Source organism: Impatiens glandulifera, chromosome 6, assembly GCF_907164915.1.
Source record: "Impatiens glandulifera chromosome 6, dImpGla2.1, whole genome shotgun sequence".
NCBI classification, from domain to species: Eukaryota; Viridiplantae; Streptophyta; class Magnoliopsida; order Ericales; family Balsaminaceae; genus Impatiens; species Impatiens glandulifera.
In genome coordinates, this window is record NC_061867.1 from 55275015 (window position 1) to 55296568 (window position 21554).

At 31.9% G+C, this 21554-nt stretch overlaps 1 protein-coding gene and 2 long non-coding RNA genes across 7 annotated transcripts; 2 read left to right on the top strand and 1 right to left on the bottom strand.

The window, feature by feature from the left end:
- Positions 1–648: 648 nt before the first annotated feature.
- Positions 649–12396, bottom strand: LOC124941846 (myosin-12). 4 transcript variants are annotated; one of them, XM_047482206.1, is made up of 42 exons: positions 12261–12396; positions 12044–12172; positions 11403–11546; positions 11164–11309; positions 10735–10891; positions 10586–10644; positions 10339–10498; positions 10101–10250; positions 9746–9882; positions 9520–9666; positions 9283–9384; positions 9063–9120; positions 8792–8893; positions 8667–8704; positions 8466–8592; positions 8206–8376; positions 8000–8131; positions 7790–7896; positions 7643–7703; positions 7349–7526; positions 6976–7181; positions 6739–6858; positions 6508–6606; positions 5933–6148; positions 5402–5541; positions 5222–5323; positions 4988–5096; positions 4840–4911; positions 4637–4708; positions 4434–4505; positions 4294–4353; positions 3769–3939; positions 3513–3665; positions 3238–3441; positions 2126–2275; positions 1968–2038; positions 1755–1854; positions 1609–1665; positions 1451–1507; positions 1289–1369; positions 1139–1221; positions 649–1066 (listed from the first exon to the last, which is right to left on the bottom strand). In XM_047482206.1, exons 1-42 carry the CDS (start codon positions 12261–12263, stop codon positions 943–945), a joined length of 4827 nt encoding a protein of 1608 aa, XP_047338162.1. In that variant the 5' UTR covers positions 12264–12396; the 3' UTR covers positions 649–942. The 4 variants fall into 4 exon arrangements, with proteins under 4 accessions (XP_047338162.1, XP_047338163.1, XP_047338164.1 ...); XM_047482207.1 differs by lacking the exon at positions 4637–4708; XM_047482208.1 differs by lacking the exon at positions 4434–4505.
- On the top strand, positions 945–6980 carry LOC124941848. Of its 2 annotated transcripts, none has more exons than XR_007099647.1 (3): positions 945–1061; positions 6274–6380; positions 6467–6980. It is a non-coding gene; the product is annotated as an uncharacterized LOC124941848 (long non-coding RNA). The 2 variants fall into 2 exon arrangements; XR_007099648.1 differs by having other exon boundaries at positions 6479–6980.
- On the top strand, positions 9212–13345 carry LOC124941847. Its single transcript, XR_007099646.1, has 4 exons — positions 9212–9402; positions 9614–9914; positions 11173–11586; positions 13238–13345. It is a non-coding gene; the product is annotated as an uncharacterized LOC124941847 (long non-coding RNA).
- Positions 13346–21554: the final 8209 nt, after the last annotated feature.

The window sequence follows — 21554 nt, forward strand, 5'->3', positions numbered from 1 at the left end:
GAGATGGTTCATGATAGTTATTTGTGTCCAAAATTATGTCATAAATACTGATAAACACAATTAAATATATAACATTATTAATATATTTATTTTTTATATTTTATAAAAATTTTAAGTTTATATCTTTATAATAATATAAATTTTTAATATATATAATATTAAAAAATCCGTTTATATAATTTTATCAATTATTTTTGTATAAAATATGATACAATGGTGATCCACAAAAATTTACCGAAACAAACAGGGTGAAAATAATAGTAAAATAAATCTCGTAGAATGAGGTTAGGATGATAAACATATTCTCCGTCCAAATTTACTATATTATTATTCATAATCATGACATCTACTTTTAACTTAAAGCATATTAAATGAGATATACAAATAATTATTAAATAATAAATATACCCCATATATGATATATTTAAATTTTAAACCAATTCAAACCACAACAACCCCATACATAATATATTCATATCGATTAAATCCGCAAACAATATGATATATTATATATTCAAACCGAATGAACCCACAAACAACAACTACATATAATCATTTTTTCACATACTAACATATTTTTGTGTGGATATATATTATAATACACAAAATCATATTTTTGTGTGGATATATATTATAATACACAAAATCAAATATATCCTCACTCCTTATTCCAAACTATCATAATATATATTTGTTATGGATAAAAAATAAATAAAGAATACACTCACTCACTCACTGTCACTCACAGCTCAACCTCAAAAGCCATTTAAGTATATATGAATAAAAAAAATGTAAGTAAATAAAAAACAACCCATAAAAAGAAAAGAATTAATTAATAATTTAATACTAAAAACTATGAGCAAAACTGTTTATGCAAAAACTGATCATTTTCGCTCTCAAGCGATTCACTCTCTACGGTGTTCATCTTGCTTAATCGAGCTCTCAATCTGTTGTTTGAAGAAGAAAATGGAAGTCGGATTTCTGCCGGAGAAGAATCGGTGGTTCGACGTTTGTAATATTGATGCTGATGAAGGATCTGTATATTTCTTCCATGGAAAACGGTACGCTGTCATAAATTATCACTTTGTTAGTGAAAACTCTAGTAATCATTACTCGTTTCCTATCTTGTGATGTTTACCTTGAATCCACGTCTAGTAAGAAACTGTTGTTAGGAACGTTGATTGAATCTTCCGCCGTTAGTGCTCTCAGTTTGCCAATGACCTGCATAACAACAGAATGAAAACATATTGAATAGGTCTAGATATCGATAGAAAGAAATGGAATATACCTCAGATGATAGTCCATGACTTCCATATTTGTCATCCCAAAACATTGTTCCAATGCGATAGATTTGAGGAATGCTCAAGATCTGCAGACAAAGTCAAAGGAACATAATCACATATATGCAGATCTTTTGTGAGGATTTTTTTGCCATGAACTAATTAGCTACCGGACAAAGGTCATTTGTTATATCTTCCAGTGATTTTTGAGTCTTTTGGTGCAATATCTGCATGAAAGAAGCATGTTTAGTCAATATAGGATGTAGGAGGGCTTGATATTTGATATGTCTACTGGATTAGATTGTTAGGTTCAGTTTGAGAATCTTACCAGAAATCCAACAGCTTGTCGTAAATGTTGAAGTTCGTTCCATGACGATCCAGCAAGCTGCATTCAATATAGAAGATATTTTGCTTCAACTTGAACCTTACATGTAATATATAGTCTTCAATTTAAGTTTTTTTTTGTTCTGTTACCTCTTCTGTAGCTTTAGTGCACCATTGGTCAAGTTCTTGCAAGCCAGCCTTCACGTACTCTCCGTTGCTGAATGAACAGCACTCTCGGCGAAGCAATAGACTGTAATGCAATAATTTTGCTAGTCATATGTTTACTTCACAACATATATTTTATATTCTTCTCTAATTTGTTCGTGAGTAATGGAGTTTGAGATTGGAAGAAGCTGCATATACCTATTAAAAAGCTGGACATTTATGAATGAAAAGACTTGGGCAAACATCTTCCTTATAACTATAGAAGGAACCTGAGCACAAAGTAATCATCAATCAACCGCAGAATGGTTACTTAAGCACAAACTTGGAACAAAAAAAATGAATACATCAATTCTTACATGGTTTTGTGAAAGAATATTTAGCATATTGTCCAAGTTGTTAACAATACTTTGCCAGTGTATGCTTGATGCCTGCTGCTTTGCCAGTATGTTTGAATGGATGGTTTTAGATGATCCCCTAATTGATCTGGCCCTTGTGGTTCTTGGTGCCTGTGAGTTTTAGATAATATCATATAAACTAGAGAGTATTGAGACTGAATTTTTAGTATATTCGTATGAATGAATTGACGCATCTAGATAGTTAAATTAACCTTTGCCCTGTACCTAGATAGTTCATAGAAAACACCTGGAGCATAAAGGCAATGCTATAACTTTTCGATGTAGAGAGAAACTTTACCACTAGTCTAACATGCTATTCTTTATTAAATTGTCTAAGCAAATACAGATTCGTCCGTTTGGTAAAACCGTAGGATTTTTGCAATTAAAATTTCCCAACCAAACTGGTAGGTTTGGTTTGCAATTAACATGTGCTTCAGTCTGTTTTTGGATGGTTTGGTCAGTTTTGTCACAACGGTGACTGTTAAACTAGAAGCTATTGAAGCTTGGCGGCAAAGAGAAAGACGACCATATGGTCTTATTGAAGGAAATGCTAGATTGCAACGCATGAAGAAGATAAAGATTGATAGTCTAAAGCTCTGGTACCAAGTGAGTTTAGATAATATTAGAGAGATTAGAGAGACCCATATGGAAACACTTTTTGGTATAGTTTGGGTTTGGACGAGAAATCACCGATAAATTTCTTTTGAAACACTTTTTTTGTCTAAGTATCTAGTTCTCATGTTTATTTAGATTAGATAACATTTTGAGATATAACTTGATTAGACCTATATTCATAAATTTATTGATGTTTTCTCATCCAAAACTAGACCCAGACCTAGATGAAAAACGTGTTTCTCCAAATGAGCTCATTGAGATTGAAGAATTGAAATTCTAGAGATACATTTATAAAAAAGAATAAGAAGGTAGTAGATGGTTACCACTAACATGTAACCAACCCCACTAACTCTTACCATCTCAAATATCTGATTATTCCACAGTGCCTAAGTATGTTTTGACTATATTAACACTGCAAACTGCTGAACTTTCTATGCCTACTTGTATGAGATCATTACCTGAATGCATAGGTTTAAGAATGGAGTAATCTCTCTTTTCAAGTTATCCCTAATCATGCCATATATCTTCTCAACACACGCTGTAAGGTGTTGCTTGAAGAGTAAAGCTGGGTATTTGGCTTCAATTCTTGATCGTGCATTTGGCTTACCCTCCATCCCACTGTACCCGCTTGAGATCCCCATGCTTGAGGATGATCGGAGACCCTAACATTTTTCACTTAAAATTACAATTGTTCCTCATTATATTGCTATCATGTCTTTCTGAAAGAGCTTACCTGTGCCATTCTAGCAAACAAGGTAGTGGGTGATGTTCGATTTCGTTGTGAACTTGAATTCACTGTGCTTGCCTTGATAGTGCCTTGTATAAAAGCTAAAAGAGTAGTAGATGTTGACAACCAGTATGCCTGATCCTTAATGTTATCCTCACTCTGCAGTTGCATTGAGAAAATATTATGTTATTCAGCTTACTAGAGCTCCAAAACATAGTGTCTTAATTTTATTCCGTTGGACTGTAGTAGGCTCTGCTCTTACCTCCATGGATGATCGTATTGTGTGAATAATCCTATCAAATATTGTTGTCTTCTCAGCTTCAAATGATCTCCATTGAAGCAATGCCTTGTAAACTGCGCAGGCTGCAACAGATCTTCCTTGGTCAAACTGCTTGTCCTCCATGAGGCATTTGATTAGTGCATCATGGTTCTCCTGGTTGTAGGAAAGAATATAAATTGTACACAGCATGAATAACTCGAGACATGCTTATAGAAATCCTGGAATATTAGGATTTCATTTTGTCCTAGACTCCTAGTCCTTGTTTGAACTTGGGTTATTTGGATAACTAGTGGTTTATTTTCAAATAACCTTGTTTGTGATGGTTAATGAAAATGGGATTATTTGGGAGAAAAATACATTAGGGGTAAAGAAAGAGATAATATTTTTTTTGATGATTTGAATGATGTGTTTGATGAGGGGACGAATGATTGGATGGTGGTAAACACAAATAACCCAAACCGAACAAGGCCCTATATACTAAAAGATTCCCAGTTTCCAACCACTTACCTGCTGCCTGTCTGTCAGGGATCTTTGTTTACTTAGCGGTAGTGCTTTTGGCTCCGATTCCTGCATAACAAATGAAATGATTTCTCAGCACTTTATTGTATTGCATATCCTCTCTAATTACTGAAGGAAGCTGGTTATGCCTTTGTTCTTTCTTGTATTGTTTTAGTTGGTTCATGTAGTTCCTCCAAAGTTGAATGCCCATTCTCAACGCACTGCATTACATTTAGGTCCAATAAATATTCCATGGTTTATCATTTGCAATTTTGTATAACAGATGAAATGATTTCTCAGCACTTTATCTTATTGCATATCCTCTCTGATTACTGAAGGAAGTTGGTTATACCTTTGTTCTTTCTTGTATTGTTTTAGTTGGTTCATGTGGTTCCTCCAAAGTTGAATGTCCATTCTCAACGCACTGCATTACATTTAGGTCCAATAAATAATCCATGGTTTATCATTTGCAATTTTGTATAACAGATGAAATGATTTCTCAGCACTTTATCTTATTGCATATCCTCTCTGATTACTGAAGGAAGTTGGTTATACCTTTGTTCTTTCTTGTATTGTTTTAGTTGGTTCATGTGGTTCCTCCAAAGTTGAATGTCCATTCTCAACGCACTGCATTACATATAGGTCCAATGATCCATGATTTATCATTTTCCAATTTTAGCAGTATATTTATACAATTTTTTACCTTAGCTTGTTGCTGCATCTTTTCCAAAACAGAAACAGGCTCTATGACAATCTTCTGGCTGTGAAGCAACTTATTTTCTGACTCCAATTCGCTGATTTTATTTTTGAGGCTGACATAAGAAAATGTCAGTTTGGCTAGTTAAGTTGTTTAATTAAGGGTGAGTTTATTCCAGATAGGAAAATACAGTTTTTGTTTTCTTTTTCAAGAAAATATTATTTTTCTTGCATATCTTACATAGTGAGATCTTCAGAAATGTCTTCATTTGAGGGTGCAGCCAAAACTTGCTGCCTCAGAACTTGGTTCTCAGACTCAAGGTTTGACAAGTTTAGTTCCAATCTGAAAGTTCACATAAAATACAAAATAACTCAAAACCGTTAATAGGAATGCATTAATTATTAGTTAATTTTGTTATACCTCTCGATGGTCTCTTGAAGTTGCGACAGCCTTGCTGCTGAATCTTCGGCTTCCTTTAGTCTTGTTTTGTTTTCATTCTCAACTTCTAAATATTTTTGCTCAAACTCCTCAACCCTCCTCTTGAGTTCTTTTATTTCATCCTGCACAAATCGATAATGTAATGATGGAAAGTCTGGTCGATGTCCAAGAAACTGTATGCTATATATAGTACGCATGGAAGTAAGACTTGATGGTGCAAATAACAAAGGATATGGAGTGCCATGCTTAATAAGAGCTGTATTTCATCTCCATGTATTGTTAGCTTCTTATTGATTATATCTTAGAAGTAGTTAATTTACTCAATGAGTTAGTCCTCCATATCTCCTTATTGCTCCTATATTTCATATTGTTTTTGGTGATACCTTGCTCTGAAAATTCTATCTTTTGTGTGACTATTTCATTAGTCTGTATAATGAAGAGTTGTCCACATTTTTTGTTTGATGGACACATCATTTTCATAGATATATGAGGTACGTTGAATTTCTGCCTTACCTCCTTTTCACTGTTCTGGAGAGTCAATTCCTCCAGCTTGCTATTGTCTACAACTGGTACTTCTTTTATGACAGGTGGGGCCTGTTCAATAGCTATTCTTGCTGCTTCCTTCTCATGGATAATTGCTGCATGAGCTTCATCTAGCTGTGCTTGCCTTTCATTCAAAGCACTCTGCAATTTTGCAATTTCTTGTCCTTTTGCTTCTTCAAGATCGATCTACAACAAATTTACATTTAATCAGTGAGATGAATTTAGCTGTTGTAATCCTTTTGTGCATTCAAAACATTTGTTTCTAGCATATTACAAACATAATAATCTAGTTTTGTTCATTTCTTGGTTAGAAACGATGGATTCTGTGTGTAAGAGTTCAGTACCTAGCTAAAGGATTTATACTAAGTGGAAACGATGCCAATAATATACAACTATGTTTGACATTGGAGAGGCTAAGGTTATCAACCCAAATTATTAATATTTTTCTGTTTGACTGTTCTGGTGTTGCATTTTGTATTAAGAATTCTGACACTAAGCTTTCAGCCTTTCTTTCAGATAGCTGGAAATGTGAGTAAAGAACTTACTCTCAAGTGTTTCTCAAAATCTACTCTCCATGTGAGCTCTTCAACACGCTTCTCCAACTTGTCCTTTGCTTCTTGCAGTGCCCCAGTTTCTCTTGCAGCCTGCAGGATATAAATTTCCATATGACGGACTTAGTTTTCTTACATGGATATCATAAGGATGTCTTTTTGTTCTTAACATTGGTGACTGGTTCTAGTTATTTAGTGGATGGTAATAAGAAAAAGATGATTCACCATTTTCAGCTTTCTAAGTTCCCTTCTTGCAACCTTTGATCTCCAGAGACATTGTAGTATAAGTGTCGCTTTCTTCTGTTGCTTATAGGCAGAAAGTGCATGGTTTCCTCTCCATTGTGTCTTTAAACAAGATAAATAAAGAAGTATTAGTGCTGCCTATGAGTTATTACTGATACTAGACAATTTCTTGGCCTTTAATTGTTCATATACTATTCTCTGTTTAAGACAGTCTATTACCTGAATTTTGGTGGAAGCCTTGTTTCGTTGTCTGTGCCTGAATTCATTCTTAGCTGCCATAGCTCGCAGTCCAGTTTGAATAACTATTGCTGATGCCTGTATATTTGTATAAGATTTCCTTACTGCATGAGCTCGTGCTTGCTTCTGGACACATATTGAAGCAGCTTCCCTTCTCATATACTCGTATAACTTTCGTGCAAGTTGTGCTGTCCAAAGATAACACATATTATATCTATCCCATAAAATGCTAATATTTGTATTAGATCATCTAGGTTTTTTGAAAGTGGTATAAACTTAATCAGGAAATTGGTGGAATCATAAGATCACGGAAATATGGTTTTTGCATATCTAATTTCCCAGACAAATTGACTACCTCTTGCAAGCTTTTGCATATTTATGGCAGCTTTTCGTATGGTGATAAACTCTTTTCTTGTGAGATAGGTACGGATTTGTCTTTGGATAAGTCTCGCTGCTTTAGCTAACACTTCAGTTCTGCGAGCATCCAGCTCAGCCATCTGTCCAGCTCTAAGAAATACTTTGGTTTTCCCAATCTGAAATATAGAGTTGTAAGGTCCAAAAAGATCTTTTTAATAGCTAAAGTAAGTTAGAATAAAATATTGGGTAAGTCGGTGTTAAATATGCTTTGCATGTACTTCTGACATCATACCTGATATCCCTTTAATCCCATCCTATCACAGATGGCCATGCATGCTGATTTCTCATCAGTTCTGCAGTGTTTAGATTAAATCTGTTACTATCTAAATAGTGGTTAGCACAAAAGGAGTATAGATGAATAGGTAATACAGTCTCATACCCATCTAAAACATCTGGAACTAACATTCCAAAACGGTCAATGAACTCGTCAAATGTTCTTTTGGTTGGATATCCTGCACAACTTATCCTGATTGCTTCTAATACACCCTGACAAAACAAAATGTGGAAAGATATTATATTAGTACAAGCCTTCCTGCTTGTAGACCCTGGTCTATAATTTTCTAGCAAGCTTTATCACAACTGAACTTACCCCACATCTCAACTGATTCAGAACATTGTAGTTCTCAAAAATTCCAGGTTTCAGTACTGTGTTGGGCTTCACACACCTGATGTAATGTGGTTCTGTTGTGCTGAGCGTTTCCATTAGAGATTGCAGTTGTTGCTGATTTTGGCAAAACAAAGGCTTAGTTATAGAATACCACAAGATCGTAACATGACTGCAAACAAACTTTTCACCTTGAATCGGGTTCCAATGGAAGAGAACTTAGATTGTTTTGATGTTTCCTCCTGGGATGGAGGAAAGAGATTTGCAACGAATGTGCATGTCGAGGCATTCAATAAAGCTTGATGTTCTGCTACAACATAATCCTTATTCTTGTCTAGGAACTGATCAGATTGGTATGTAACCTTCAAAAAGAAAGATGAAGCATATAAAGTGGTTAGTATTTTTTCATAAGTTTTGGATGATTAGGAACCCAGTTTCAAATTATACTTACATCTCCAGCATAGTGGTTAATTGTGAAATCTGTTCGGGAGAGTTTTGGCTTGCTAAAGCGTTTGTGTCCCTTATAAGTCTGGTACATCTTTTGTGAAAATGTCTCATGATTTGATTTAGGAAACATACTGCAAGAATGAGAAATAAAAAACCCATTTTGTGAACTGATGAGTTCTTGATAAGAGAAGTCAGGAATGCTTACCAAGCCTCATCAAGAAGAGCTACTATACCCCCAGGTTTCTGCGGATGGAGTTACATTATTGCTTTTCCATATAATTTCTTCATACAGTGATATAATCTAAGTATATTTATATATATACTAATTACCTTCTCAATAAGGTCCAAAACATCTTGGTTATCAACAAATTCTACATAACTCCAATTGATTTCTTCTCTTGTGTACTCCTCTTGCTCCATCTTGAATACATGCTGAGAAAGTTGTTTTTTTCTTCTTTTGATTAGAATTGTTTTTTTCTACTCTTGCGATTAGATTTACGTTATTCCGTGATGTTAATTCATATTTCTCATTAAATATGCTACAACTTTTTCTACTTATATCAAGGATTATGGATTTGCAACAGTTGAACCTTTTTGGTACCTGATTGAAATGCTGTTGCAGTTTCTCATTTGTTAGATTGATGCATAATTGCTCAAAACTGCAAAAATGAAGAAATGAAGATTTTTTTAATTGGGTTTAAGAAATTATGCTGATTCATAGCAGGCAGAAATATATATATATATATATATATATATATATATATATATATATATATATATATATATTATTTTTGAGAAAATGTAGATTAATATTTTCATACCTATTGACCTTGAAGCTCTCAAAACCATAGATATCAAGGACTCCAATTATGCTTTTTGCATTTGCATCCTGACCAATGGAATTGTTTATCTTGTCCACAATCCTGGGCATGGCCTAATAGGTGAGTTACGAAAATTTAAGATGCTTCTCCTCATTAGCATATGCGCATTTATGTGGCAGCAGTTAAAAAAAAAGAAAAAGCTATTAGCATGTATAGATACTTGTCATTTTCTCTTACCAATCAAAAAGTCGAGAGTATACTGTCTTTGCCAAGCCATCACGACTTGTGGCAGCTGAGGCTGGGTCTAACGGTTTTGTAATGTTTCCATCAGGAGTTGCTATCACACGCTTACACAGAGAGTCTTCAAGAACTTTCAAATTGCACCTGGATTGTTGAAATATTTCATAAGTAAATGCTTGATGATACATTGTGGAAAAATGATTTGTAAGGAAACGCTTTGTACATGAGTAACTCTGCAGTTGTTTTAAGATGGAACATAGCTTTCTCATCTTTCAACTTTGAAGAATCATTCTCTTCTCCTTTAACAAAGTCTACATTTCCTAGATGAAGTATTGCAGCCACTACTCGGAATATAGCATCCTACAAGTAGGAACTCAACAATGTGAAAACAGGTCACATTAAAATCTTTTTTTATGTACGGATTTTTCTTCTTTATACTGATTAACTTGTGGCAACTTCTGTTGTGACTTGTTTTGTAACGTTCAATTTTTTTCCACTAAAATGCGACCTCCGCGGTTAAGTGGATTAATGAAAAAAATTCTCACTTTAAAAAAAAACTTTTTTATGGATCAATTTACCTGTTCTTCCTGATTGATCCCTACAATGTCCATAGCATTTCTGGTTTCCAAATACTCCCTTGCATCATCTACATTGGCAACTTCATAGCAATTAGTTTGGTTCAGGTAGCGGAAACTTCTTGGATCTCCCACTTTAAATCTCTTGACATCCTGATTAGAAATCTCGTGTTAGTTGGATATAATAATTTTTTTGCCCATAAGTGCCACTTGTTTTTTTGAAAATTGTTATAAAGCTCACTTCTGGAGGAGCTGAGCAAAGCATGTAGAAACAATGGTAGTTCCTCTCAGGATCTGAGACTTGGCAAACCCTCGATCTTTCAAGGAGATAAGTTCTGACTGCCGCTCCAGATATCTTTCCTTGCTTATCGAATTGTATCTCTACAAATTTACCAAACCGACTGCCAAGAAAAAATGCTCATTCAGTTAGACATATACAGAGAGAGTTTGAAGAAGGAAATGATTGGTCAAAGCATCAAAGGGTTCACCTGGAATTGTTGTTTTTCACAGTCTTAGCATTTCCAAATGCTTCCAATACAGGATTGGACTGAAAAATAAAATTAGTTGATATTTTTCTTTTAGAATTTTATCTCCAATCCAGTTGAAAGATAAAAAAATAGTCATAAATTCTTCTCACCTCCAAGACCTGTTGCTCAACAGTTCTTCCTTCAGTGCCAGATCGGCCACCCATGAAAGCAAGGTATCTCATAAGCATTTTTGTTGTCTCTGTTTTTCCGGCTCCACTTTCTCCACTTACCAAGATGGATTGGTTTCCATGTTCGTTAATCATTGCCCTTACATATTTGAATTAAATCATTTCCCGCCACTTTTTTATGATATTTATATTGAATTATATTATAATATTATATTATAAGATTAAAATATTATCTCGTAGTCTCTATATATGATGTAACAAGATAGAATAGAATCATCTTCATGGAATAATATAATGCCCGATGATGTAGGCATTTCTACTATGTCATATTCTATCATTTTATATTTTTCTACAATTTTGTATATATATGAGTGGCATCAATCATTGTTATCTTCATAGTTATTAGGTTACCTGAAACAGGCATCTGCAATTGCAAAAAGATGTGGACTTAGCTCCCCAAAAGCAGCTCCTTTGTATTGCTCCATCATGTGGATGTCATACAAGTGTGGTAGTCTCCGGAATGGATTGACTGCTATTAGAATATTCCCGGTATATGTCTACTCATTTCATGATTAATCGTTAGTTTTCTTTTTTTCTGAAGCCTTTCTATGTAAATGAATAATAATATTGCTTTTGAATATGAAACTCACGTAAATCTCATTGAGAGCAAACCGCGAAGCAAGATTACAAAGGACTCCTGGTTCATTTAGATATGCTAACTTTGTCATGTCATCGACCCCTGCTGGCGGTGCTTCTGTATCTTTTGGGTGAATGCTTGAAATCTCTGCAACTATCTGCATTCATGAAGGATGCAATTTCAACTATATTTTCCAGGTTTGTTTAAATCCCAACTACATTTTTTCATGCAAGTTATTGAAAAACAGGTTATTACATATAAATATATAATTATCTATTAAGCTAAGGTATTTTAGTATTTTGATTGATGATTTGTTGATGAGTAGAATGTTGATTGGATAGTGAGTTATTTGAAGATAATCTCAAATAACCACATCAAACAAGGCCTTAAATTCATTAAGGCCTTGTTTGATCTATGGTTAATTCCAAATAATATTTGATGTAGGTTATTGACATTGAGAGTATAAACATGTAATTAAAAAGTAGAGGATATTTTGGTTGATGATTTGAATGATGTGATAATGAGTAGTTTATTGATTCGAAGGGTTATTTGAAATTAATCTCAAATAACCCTCATCAAACAAGTCTAGATGATTCCTTAATCGATCATAGTGGATCTAGAAATTTTATCCTACACATAAAATTCATAGCTTACAGTTTTCCCAGCTGTGGTAACTATTGTGGCCTTATTGCCTTTGATCTCAAGAACCTCTCCATCGATCCAAGCATCTTCAGGGTCTTCAGTCCAAACATGTGACCCAACTATGATGTTTACTGGTGTTCCCTGAATCATTGAAGAGTAGAATATATATCAATCTCATGTTGATTAGCATAATTGAGTATGAACTTCTCTTGATCATAAGATATCTTACCATTGCTAGTGTAGTACTATATGATCATCAAAGGCGATACGAGTGTGATTGTCTATGATTTCTGACAGAGGAAAGAAGAAGGACGTTCTTTGAGGAATTATGGATGGGTGTGAGAGTTGCAGAATTTGGAAATGGAATTCTTCTAAAGCTTATGAAAAAGCATTGAGAAAGAAAGAGAGAGAGGGGGGGGAGAATTTGGGGTATACAGGTGTTGGTGATATCTCAAAAGAAAAAGGTGTAAGTAGTCACCTTTTTTCACCAATTCCATGTCAGCTGCCAACTTGGCAACATTTTTTTTTTAAAATTTCAAGTTCGATTCCCACTTCAAGCACATGTTGGTTTCGGATGATAAAATATTGTAACCCTACCGTCATGATACCCACTTCAACTTAAGGCGTTCTAAGTGGGAACTGAATCCGTGACATTGGTATCTTAGGAACAAATGTTGTGCTAGGGAGAAAATAGTAGTTTTTTGAAAAATTATATAAGGCGAATTATCAAACTTGGCTTTCCCAACAAAAGTGCATTGTTTTATCAATTATTATTTTCTAATATAGTCTACTTTGTAATAGTCTGATGAATCCCAAAATATAAGAAATCTCCTTTCTGTTCAAATTTCTGTAATATATATGTTGTATTTGATGCATATTACAGCTTTTTTATTAACAGTAGAAGATTTCAACAATATATATATAAATATAAATATATATTGTATTTGATGTATATTACAGCTTTCAGTTGACAGGAGTCTCAGGACCCATTTGTTGTTAATCATGGTTTGCACTAGTGATAAACAAATAGATGCTTAGTTGCTGTTATGAGTGTTTATAATATTTTTTTAAAGTGTTTTTTATTTTTTTTGCTTTTACTTTTTCTTTAATCAATAGATCTAAAGATGGTTTTGTTTACCATTTCTTAAACAAAATATCGACAAGGGTTTCGTGTAAAATCTAATTTTTTTTCTCTGTCGATTGCAGGTCCGAGGCGAAAATCTTTGTTCTTTAAAGGTACTTATTTCAAAACTTTGTTCACTTCAAATTTTAATAGTTTAATGTTGTTAAATTATGCTGGTGAGAAGTGTGTGGTGTAACAGTTAGTTTTTTTTTTTTTTTTTTGTGTTTAACCAGTTTGATTTAAAATATAAATTTTTTAAATTTTAAAAAATATATATTTTCACATCAATATATTTTTTGAGAGAAAGGGTAGGGAAGAAAATTTGTGAAAGAGGACGGAGAGGAATGACGTGGTGGTGCAATTTGATTGGTCGAAAAAATTAAATAATTTTTCTCTTTTTTCAATTTTTTTTCTTTTTCTAGTTAATGAGGTGATGACATGTCATTCTCCTCTCCCAATTTTCTCTTTCAAATTCTCTTTCCTATTACTCTTTATTTTTTTTTGGTAAACTTTTGAAAGTCAAAAGAGGAAGGGGATCTGTAGAGAAATGACACGTGGAAAGCTGATGGCCTTTGATTTTGGGATCTGAGAGTGGGACTCACAATCAAAGGTCTTCTTTCACACAAACAGCTCACCAAACTCTTGCTTTAAGGAGTGAATTGGAGGACCCTTTCAGGCTTTGTATTTTGCCAACCAATTTTTTTATTTTTATTTTGGGGGCGGTGGGGGGAGGTCCATGGAGGTTGAGTGGTGGCCGGTGGGCTTACAATTCATTTATTTATTATTTTATAAGATCCTTTTTTTCTGGTTTGTATCCACACAAGCTTTCCAACCAAGCTTTCATTAGGGTCCTCCTTTATAAACTTATTTATATATATATTAGCTAATACATTCACATTTGTCTTGACTTAAAAGATTTTGTTTGAAATTTAGGAGAATTTGTTTTTTACCTGGGCTGGCTAGTAGGGATGTCAAATTGTCAATTATAAGTTGTTTCTGATCTGAATTATTAGGGTTTTTTTTTTGGGTTTGTCTGGTAACTGAGCAGAGATAGTATTTGTGTCCCACAATTTTTGATCTGAAATGCCCTATTAGGGTGTGTTTGGCGGGGATGATATTTGTGTCCCCCCTCAACTCAGCCCCGATCTTACTCTGATTTTGTTCTGAAAACTAATAGAACATCACTAATATATTTATTTATTTTTCATATTTTATAAGAGTTTTAAATTTAATTTTTTATAATCATATAAATTTTCAACATATTACAATCTATATAATATTAAAAAAATATATGAAGTAGAATGTCTATCATGATCCACCTCATTGATCATAGTGTTGTTAGTGGTAGTGATAGGTAAGATTCTTGTTACTTAACTATAGCTATGGTACAGATTTAGTCTTTTAGATAATGGTGTTGGCCATAGAATTGATCTTCTAATTGAAGGGTGCTTTCAATTAGTCTAAAAATATCCTTAATGGGATTTACAATCTGTAACTAATTTTATGGTAATATTTGAAGGTTACATTTTTATACCAAAATCAAAAAAATTGTTTATATTTTTTCATCTAGATTTGTATGTTGATACAAAATTGTTTTAAAATGAATTATCATTTATTGAAAATATTATTTCATCATGTTTTTTTTTATCTAGTTGTGAATTCATATTGATTATGATTGAAAGCTTGACTCATCTAGTTGTGAATTCATTTAGATACATATAAAAAAGGTGTTTTCATTATAATTGTTCTTTTAACCGATGCTTTGTTAAGTTATTCTGGCAAGGCTTAATAAAAAGAATCTAGTAATTGGACGATTAGATTATTGTTTTTTTCTGCGAGACTCTTTGGTATTAAGAATGCTCGTTTTAAGAATCAGTGGTTGCTCTTCTCCGATTCTTACTGTCCAACCTGAAAGCGAACAACTAGTTCGTTCTATTTATTGAATAAGATTCTATAGTCGGTTCGCAACCTTGACATCGAAGGCGTCCTTGGGGTGGTCTCATAGTAGAGTTTGGGAAGAGGTTTTGATTGATCAAAAAGAAGAAACTTCAACCATAATGGCACGGTCATACCTAACAAAAAAAATCACACTTGAAAATGGTGGACAATTAGTTGAGTCATTCTAAGGTTACAAGACTTTGTACTAATGTGCAACCACACATTTTTATATTTAGACATATTGATAAGAAAAAAATGACATTTTTTCATTAAAATATATATTTAGATATTATGGTTTATTCCTGGAAGTATATGCTAAAACAACAAACTTTTAGATGGATGGATATGTATATGCTGAAATCTATCTACTTTATTTCTCCAACATCACTTGATTACAATGAGACATGTTGTGGACTGATCATGATTGGTCTTGTTTGGAGAAATAGCTGACGAAATTAAAACCCAATTCCTAAAAATCATACATGTGGGGGATCAAGGTTTTTTCATTCTATTATTACCCTCTTTATGCATTATTGCAATCTTCACTTTCTTGAACCCATCTTTCCAATTTCTACAAACCTTATTTCTTTCATTCTTGGAATTGGGAATTCGGAAAACCGGGTTGTTCCATTCTCGATGATAATATTGAATTTGATTTCGGCAATAATCTTTAAGGATATGGTTGTGCAAGGAATTTGCTTTCTGTCACAATAATGTGGATTAAATTAATGAGAATATATTTATATAGATTAAATACAGACAAGAAGAATGAATTTCAATGTATTGTGATGTTTGAATTTTTAATAAAATCTTGAATTTGTCTAAGTCAATGGCTAAGATTAACAATGAGACATAAATATAATGAATTTATTAGAGATTGGTTTTTATATTATATATTCTTACTATGATTTTATATGTTATTTAATTTGAAACTATTGTTAAATGATAATAAGTTATATATAGTACACAAGCCAATGGACATTGATCTTGAATGAATCTATACAATTTTTTTTTTTTTTTTTTTTAATAAGTTAGTTTTGTGATGTGCCTCACTAATACTATTAAAATTGAGAGTTTAATTTTATATATAATCAAATATTTTAAGAGAAAAATTGTTGGTACAATCTTGTGTTTATTTATATTCAAAAAGTTTTTCGATGTTATTGCATTTAAATTTTTTGTTATGTTTTTTATTTCTTGTTTTGTTATTATTTTTCTCTTTGTAACGTTTAAATGTATTGTAATATTTTTAATAAAAGTTGACATTTAAAATAATATATATTTTATGCATTAATAATTTTTAAATTTTATTATTTAAATATAAAATTAATTAAAATTTAATACCAAATAAATTACACTATAAATAAATTATATTTATAAATTTAATTATATTAATTATTTTTATTTTTTTAAAAAAGCATGTAATATATATAAATTACAGTCGTTGGAGCATAATAACAAAAATAATACAAAACCAAAAAAATGTTAACTAACATAAAATCAATTTTAACGAGCTCGTAAATCTTAAAAAAGATTTCAATTGTCTCTACCTAATTTATTTATTTTAATAGTTAATAAAAAATAATTTATAAATATAAAATAATTTATTTTTATTGTAAAATTATATAAAATAGTAAAATTAAAATTATTTATAAACTACTAAATCATATATTTTAACTATATTCGGTAATAATTTAAGTACTTTAAGAATTAAATATATAAAAGATTTTAACCCTTTATCAACATCTAATCAAATTTAAAATATTTAATTTTGAATTAAATTAATCAAACAATCAGTAAAATCACTCACTCAATATATTACATATAGATAAATTCACAAATTTTTTTAATGAAATCTAAGACAAAAAAAAAATCAAAATCCTAAAACCATTGTTTTATTATCAAGGTCAATGGAGTGAAATTGGGCCTATAATTCCTACTTTGTTAACTCACACTAAATCTTCAACTGAATCTCTAAAGCCCATATCCATCTACAATATGGGCCGGTCTCAATATAAAGTACATAAGTTGGGCCCGGATAAAGGTTTAACCAACTGAACATAATTCCCGCCTGAATAAACCAACCAGTCCCGTCTTCTCCGTCCGTGATCGCCGCCGGTAATATTCTTCCGACGAAATGAGACCGCCGGAGATTTCTTCGCGAATTCCAGGTCTATCTTCACCACTCTAACTTGTCCTCTTCTTGATCCAATGTAATTTCATAATAAACGTTGTTCGTTCGTCAAGTTCTAGATTACTTCCTTATAACGTTACCTGTTTTAAGATTCTTACTACGATTAAGTTCATTTGAATCTAATGAGGTCAAGTTTTGCTTAAAACCTAAACTAATCGTCTGTTGATTTCCAAGAGGATAAAATGCATGTCAATTCATATGAATGTTTGTTGCTTTCATTACATCTGTTAGATAGACTAGCAAGCAACCTGTTGTTATCACTTTTTCTTTTTTCATAATTTCCAGTTGAGATGGTTTTGTCAGCTGAATGAAGACTGTAATGATCCATAATTAGATGAAATGATAGTTTACAGGATAAATAGACTGGACTAGATTGATGTCTTTACCTAACTAATTCTAGGGATTTCATTAGTATAGAAAGGTTATATTTCACAAAGTATGTTAGACTTGGAATAGGTTCCTATGTAATCAATGTTGTGGAGAATAAATGATGAATCTACCAACCTTTGTTAAGTCAATATTGAAATCATTAAGCTTAGTATTATGGTGTTTTAAGTCAGTTTGAGATTCACTATATTGTGATTGCATCCATTCAATTACAACAAAAAGTATATATATCTTAGTATAATTTTGACTCTTATTAGTCACCTATTAAGGTAGCTTAAGTAGTAAAAGTACCTAAGAAACCAAATGTCACGGGCCCATGAAACAGCACTCAGGGTTGCATGCTTCTAAATGCCTATGTTTTCCCTGTTATCTCAAGGGAGGGACAAAAGTGTAATTATTTATTATTAACTTTTTTTTTTGTGAAATGACTGTTTTGCCTCCCTCCGTGTGATAGAAAACAGGGAAGCCGAGGAGATTTGGGAGCAGAGGATCCTATCACAAACACCCAGGATTGTCTGCTCCCAAATCCTCTATGCTCCCCCTGTTCTTTCTGACGGGGAGGGACAAAATGTAATTATTTATTATTATTATTTTTATGAAATGACTGTTTTGTCCCTTTCCGTGAGAGGGAACAGAGGAGATTTGAGAGCAGAGAATCTTATCCTATAAAACAATGACGGTGTATTTGTGTTAGCTTCCTAAATTCAAAATAAAAAAAAGGTTTAATTAGTCATGATGAGGAAGACATGAAGAACATTAATTGCATATTATCCTAGATCTTGATTTCCTCTTGTCTTGTCTCCTTTTTATTGCCTTCTTGATTTTGGTACATTGTAATTGGTACTAGTGGAAACCCATTTGGAAACATGTCAATTTATTTTGAAAAATGTATACAAGACTATTGACTATTGGGTATAAAAGTGCTTGATTACATATAGTCATGTTTAGTAAATCTCATAGGTTTGGGAATTTGATGTTTAAATTCAAACACTGAATTTGCCCATTTTTTTAATACATTTTGTGTACCTTAACTAATCTTTAACCTCTTAGTTTAATTTGTTGATTTCAATAAGAATAGTAATTAGGGCAACCCATATTTTAATTTATGTGAATTTTAAGTGATTGGATCAGATTGAGACACCATAAGCTTTCCCACTATAAGAAAATAGAATACAATAAAGGGTTCTGAGCTCTTATTACAAGTTTGAATTTGATATCAATATCTAAGTTTCAACCCGTGACTCAACATGACATTATTATCTTCATCACATGGCTTACTTCAGTACTATCTCTCTCTTCAGAACTCAATAGACACTTCCATACATAATAATAATAATACATCTCTCAATCTTCATCATTTGTCTATCAGTCTATGCTCATAATGAACATTTGATTGATTAAGGTATGTTTAGTGGGACATGTATGATGGGTATTCTTGTAATTTCCCTGATTACTTCATTTTTGTCTTTACAAACTTTTCATGAATTTGATATAGATATCTATATTGTATTGACAGCTTATCCACTTTTTCAAAAAATGGAAAAGGATCAAACCCACATGTTTACATGTCTCTCTCTTGCATGTAGAGGAAATACACTAGTGGTCCAAGCTGAATTTGTATTTGAATGGAAAACTTTATAAATTTCTAAATATTTGTTTAGTTATTTTTTTAGAACATTATCTTAACTATACATCATAATGAGATTTTGTTTTAAGAAAAATCAAAAGAATTATCATTTCATTGGTTAGTTTGCACTTGTAGGTAGCGATCTATGACAATTTGAGCGATATTAGTTAATCGGTCCACCACCACTTAAACACATAACTGGTGTGTTGGTAAAATGATATTCAAAATTGATTCAATCACTTCTAGATCTAGTTATGAAGTGTTTGTAAGAAATAAGTTAGGAACATTTCCAATAAGCTATTTAAAACATTGAATATTTATGTCCATATAATTTAAAAATGAAAGTAATGTTGTTCATGCGTCTTGTGCAGTCCTACCTAGTTAGCCAAATATACTCACATCCATTAAATGGTATGATTGTTGTCTTACATGTATCTTGGTCTTTTTCACGAGTGGAAGTTAGAGTTGTCATTTTCAATCTATTATTTTTAGTTTACTAATTATACTTTTAAATTGTGAGATTGTCACTGTCCCATTTAGAAAAAGTTGGGATTTAGGATGTTGGGGTAGTGAGATGTATCTATATTAGATTATGTTTGAAATATAAATTTAACCCACTAGTTAGAGGTTTGATTCCGATTAAAACACCTTAAGTTAGAGTGGAAGTATATCTCGGAATTAAAAAAAAATTAAAATATATATATATCAAAACACCATCTATAATGAATATAATGAAAAGGGACTAGGAATAGTGCAGTTTGATCTAATCAATAATGGGGTTGTCAAATTCAGCAAGTAACACTAATGGGATTCCCACCACCATAAATATAATGGTTGGAAATTGGATAAAGCTTCTTTTTATTTGTTTATTATGTGCATTATGCAATGCTAATTGCTTTAATGGATTTTTTGGTTTCCTAAGAGATTTTAATTCTAAAATTTTAGTGGGAAAAAAAGCCAGTTTTGTCAATTCTAATACTTTGAAATTGAGATGTCTTAATTTACTGCCTTTTAGAATAATAATTTACTGTCCTAATTTATTTTGAAAATAAATTTTAATAAAAATAAAAAGGTGGGAACTGAGATATAGCATTGCCCCCACCTGCTGTTATCATCCTTAATTAGTGTGGAGGGATTTGAACTAGACCCATATAGGATAAAAACAAATATTTTGTAATTGTCTCAATAACATTATAAATAATACATGTTATAATGTTATAATATTATATTATTTATTATTATTTTTAAATATGTTTCATGTATTATAACAAAACTAATAACACATTAGATAATATAATATAAGTTAGGACTTATAAATTGATCATAAAATTTCACAGAAAACAAGTGAAGTCAAGTTATGAGGGAAATAAATAAGATGGGTGATAAGTCAATATATTTGACAAAATCCATAAAATATTTCAATTCTGTCTATTGCCAAACTTTCAAGTTAAAGTGGAACACAACTGTAATCATATCACAAGTCAACAAATTAATTATTTTTTTCTCAAAAATGAAACTACACCCACCCAATTGTACATACTCTTGCCTTAATTTTAAGGGAAACAAATTATTAATATAATACTTTAATAAATTTGTAACCGTGAAAAAAACTGTTCGTTTGTTTGTTTTATTGAAAATGTCAGTTTTTATTATTTTTTAAATCTCTGCCTAATTAAGTTACTATCTAATACTCATTATTAGATATAGAAAGTAGTGGTTAGAAAGTATCCTCAAGTCTTGATTTCGGTTCTATTTTTTTTTTTAATTTAATAAGTTAAGATAAAATTAGGAATGACAATAAGACGGATTGTGACGAAAAATGTGTTTACAATCCCCGGCCTATTCTATCTCGGAGATATTATTTTACTATCATTTTTGTCCGGTTAAACCATATTCTCCAAAGAAAAAAAAACTTTAACAAAGAATATCATCTTCATCTTATTCCCGGTCATCTACCGGTCAAATCGAGAAAAATTTATCTTTAACGGGAGAATTCAAATTGAATTATAATTGTCGTCTCTAATTATTTTCACGGAATATAATTGTCGTCTTTAACTACAAACAAACGTTTTAATTTGAAATGGGATGTATTAATTTTTTAATTAAATAAACAAAGTGATTTACAAAGAATAGGGAAAAAGAAAAATTATGAGAAGGAGAAGGGAAAGAAGTTTTTAATGTATTTAATGGTCTTAAGCACTCCGGAGCAGAGAAGTGGAACCAAACCAGCCAACAAATTCTCTGTATTTCTTCT

What these genes read in the sequence shown, in the direction of transcription:
- LOC124941846 (XM_047482206.1), bottom strand. An exon ending in GCTCTTCTTGATGAGGCTTG is followed by an intron (nt 8,593 to 8,666) that starts GTAAGCATTCCT and finishes TCATTCTTGCAG; the next exon opens with TATGTTTCCTAAATCAAATC. An exon ending in AACTTAGAAAGCTGAAAATG is followed by an intron (nt 6,607 to 6,738) that starts GTGAATCATCTT and finishes TATATCCTGCAG; the next exon opens with GCTGCAAGAGAAACTGGGGC.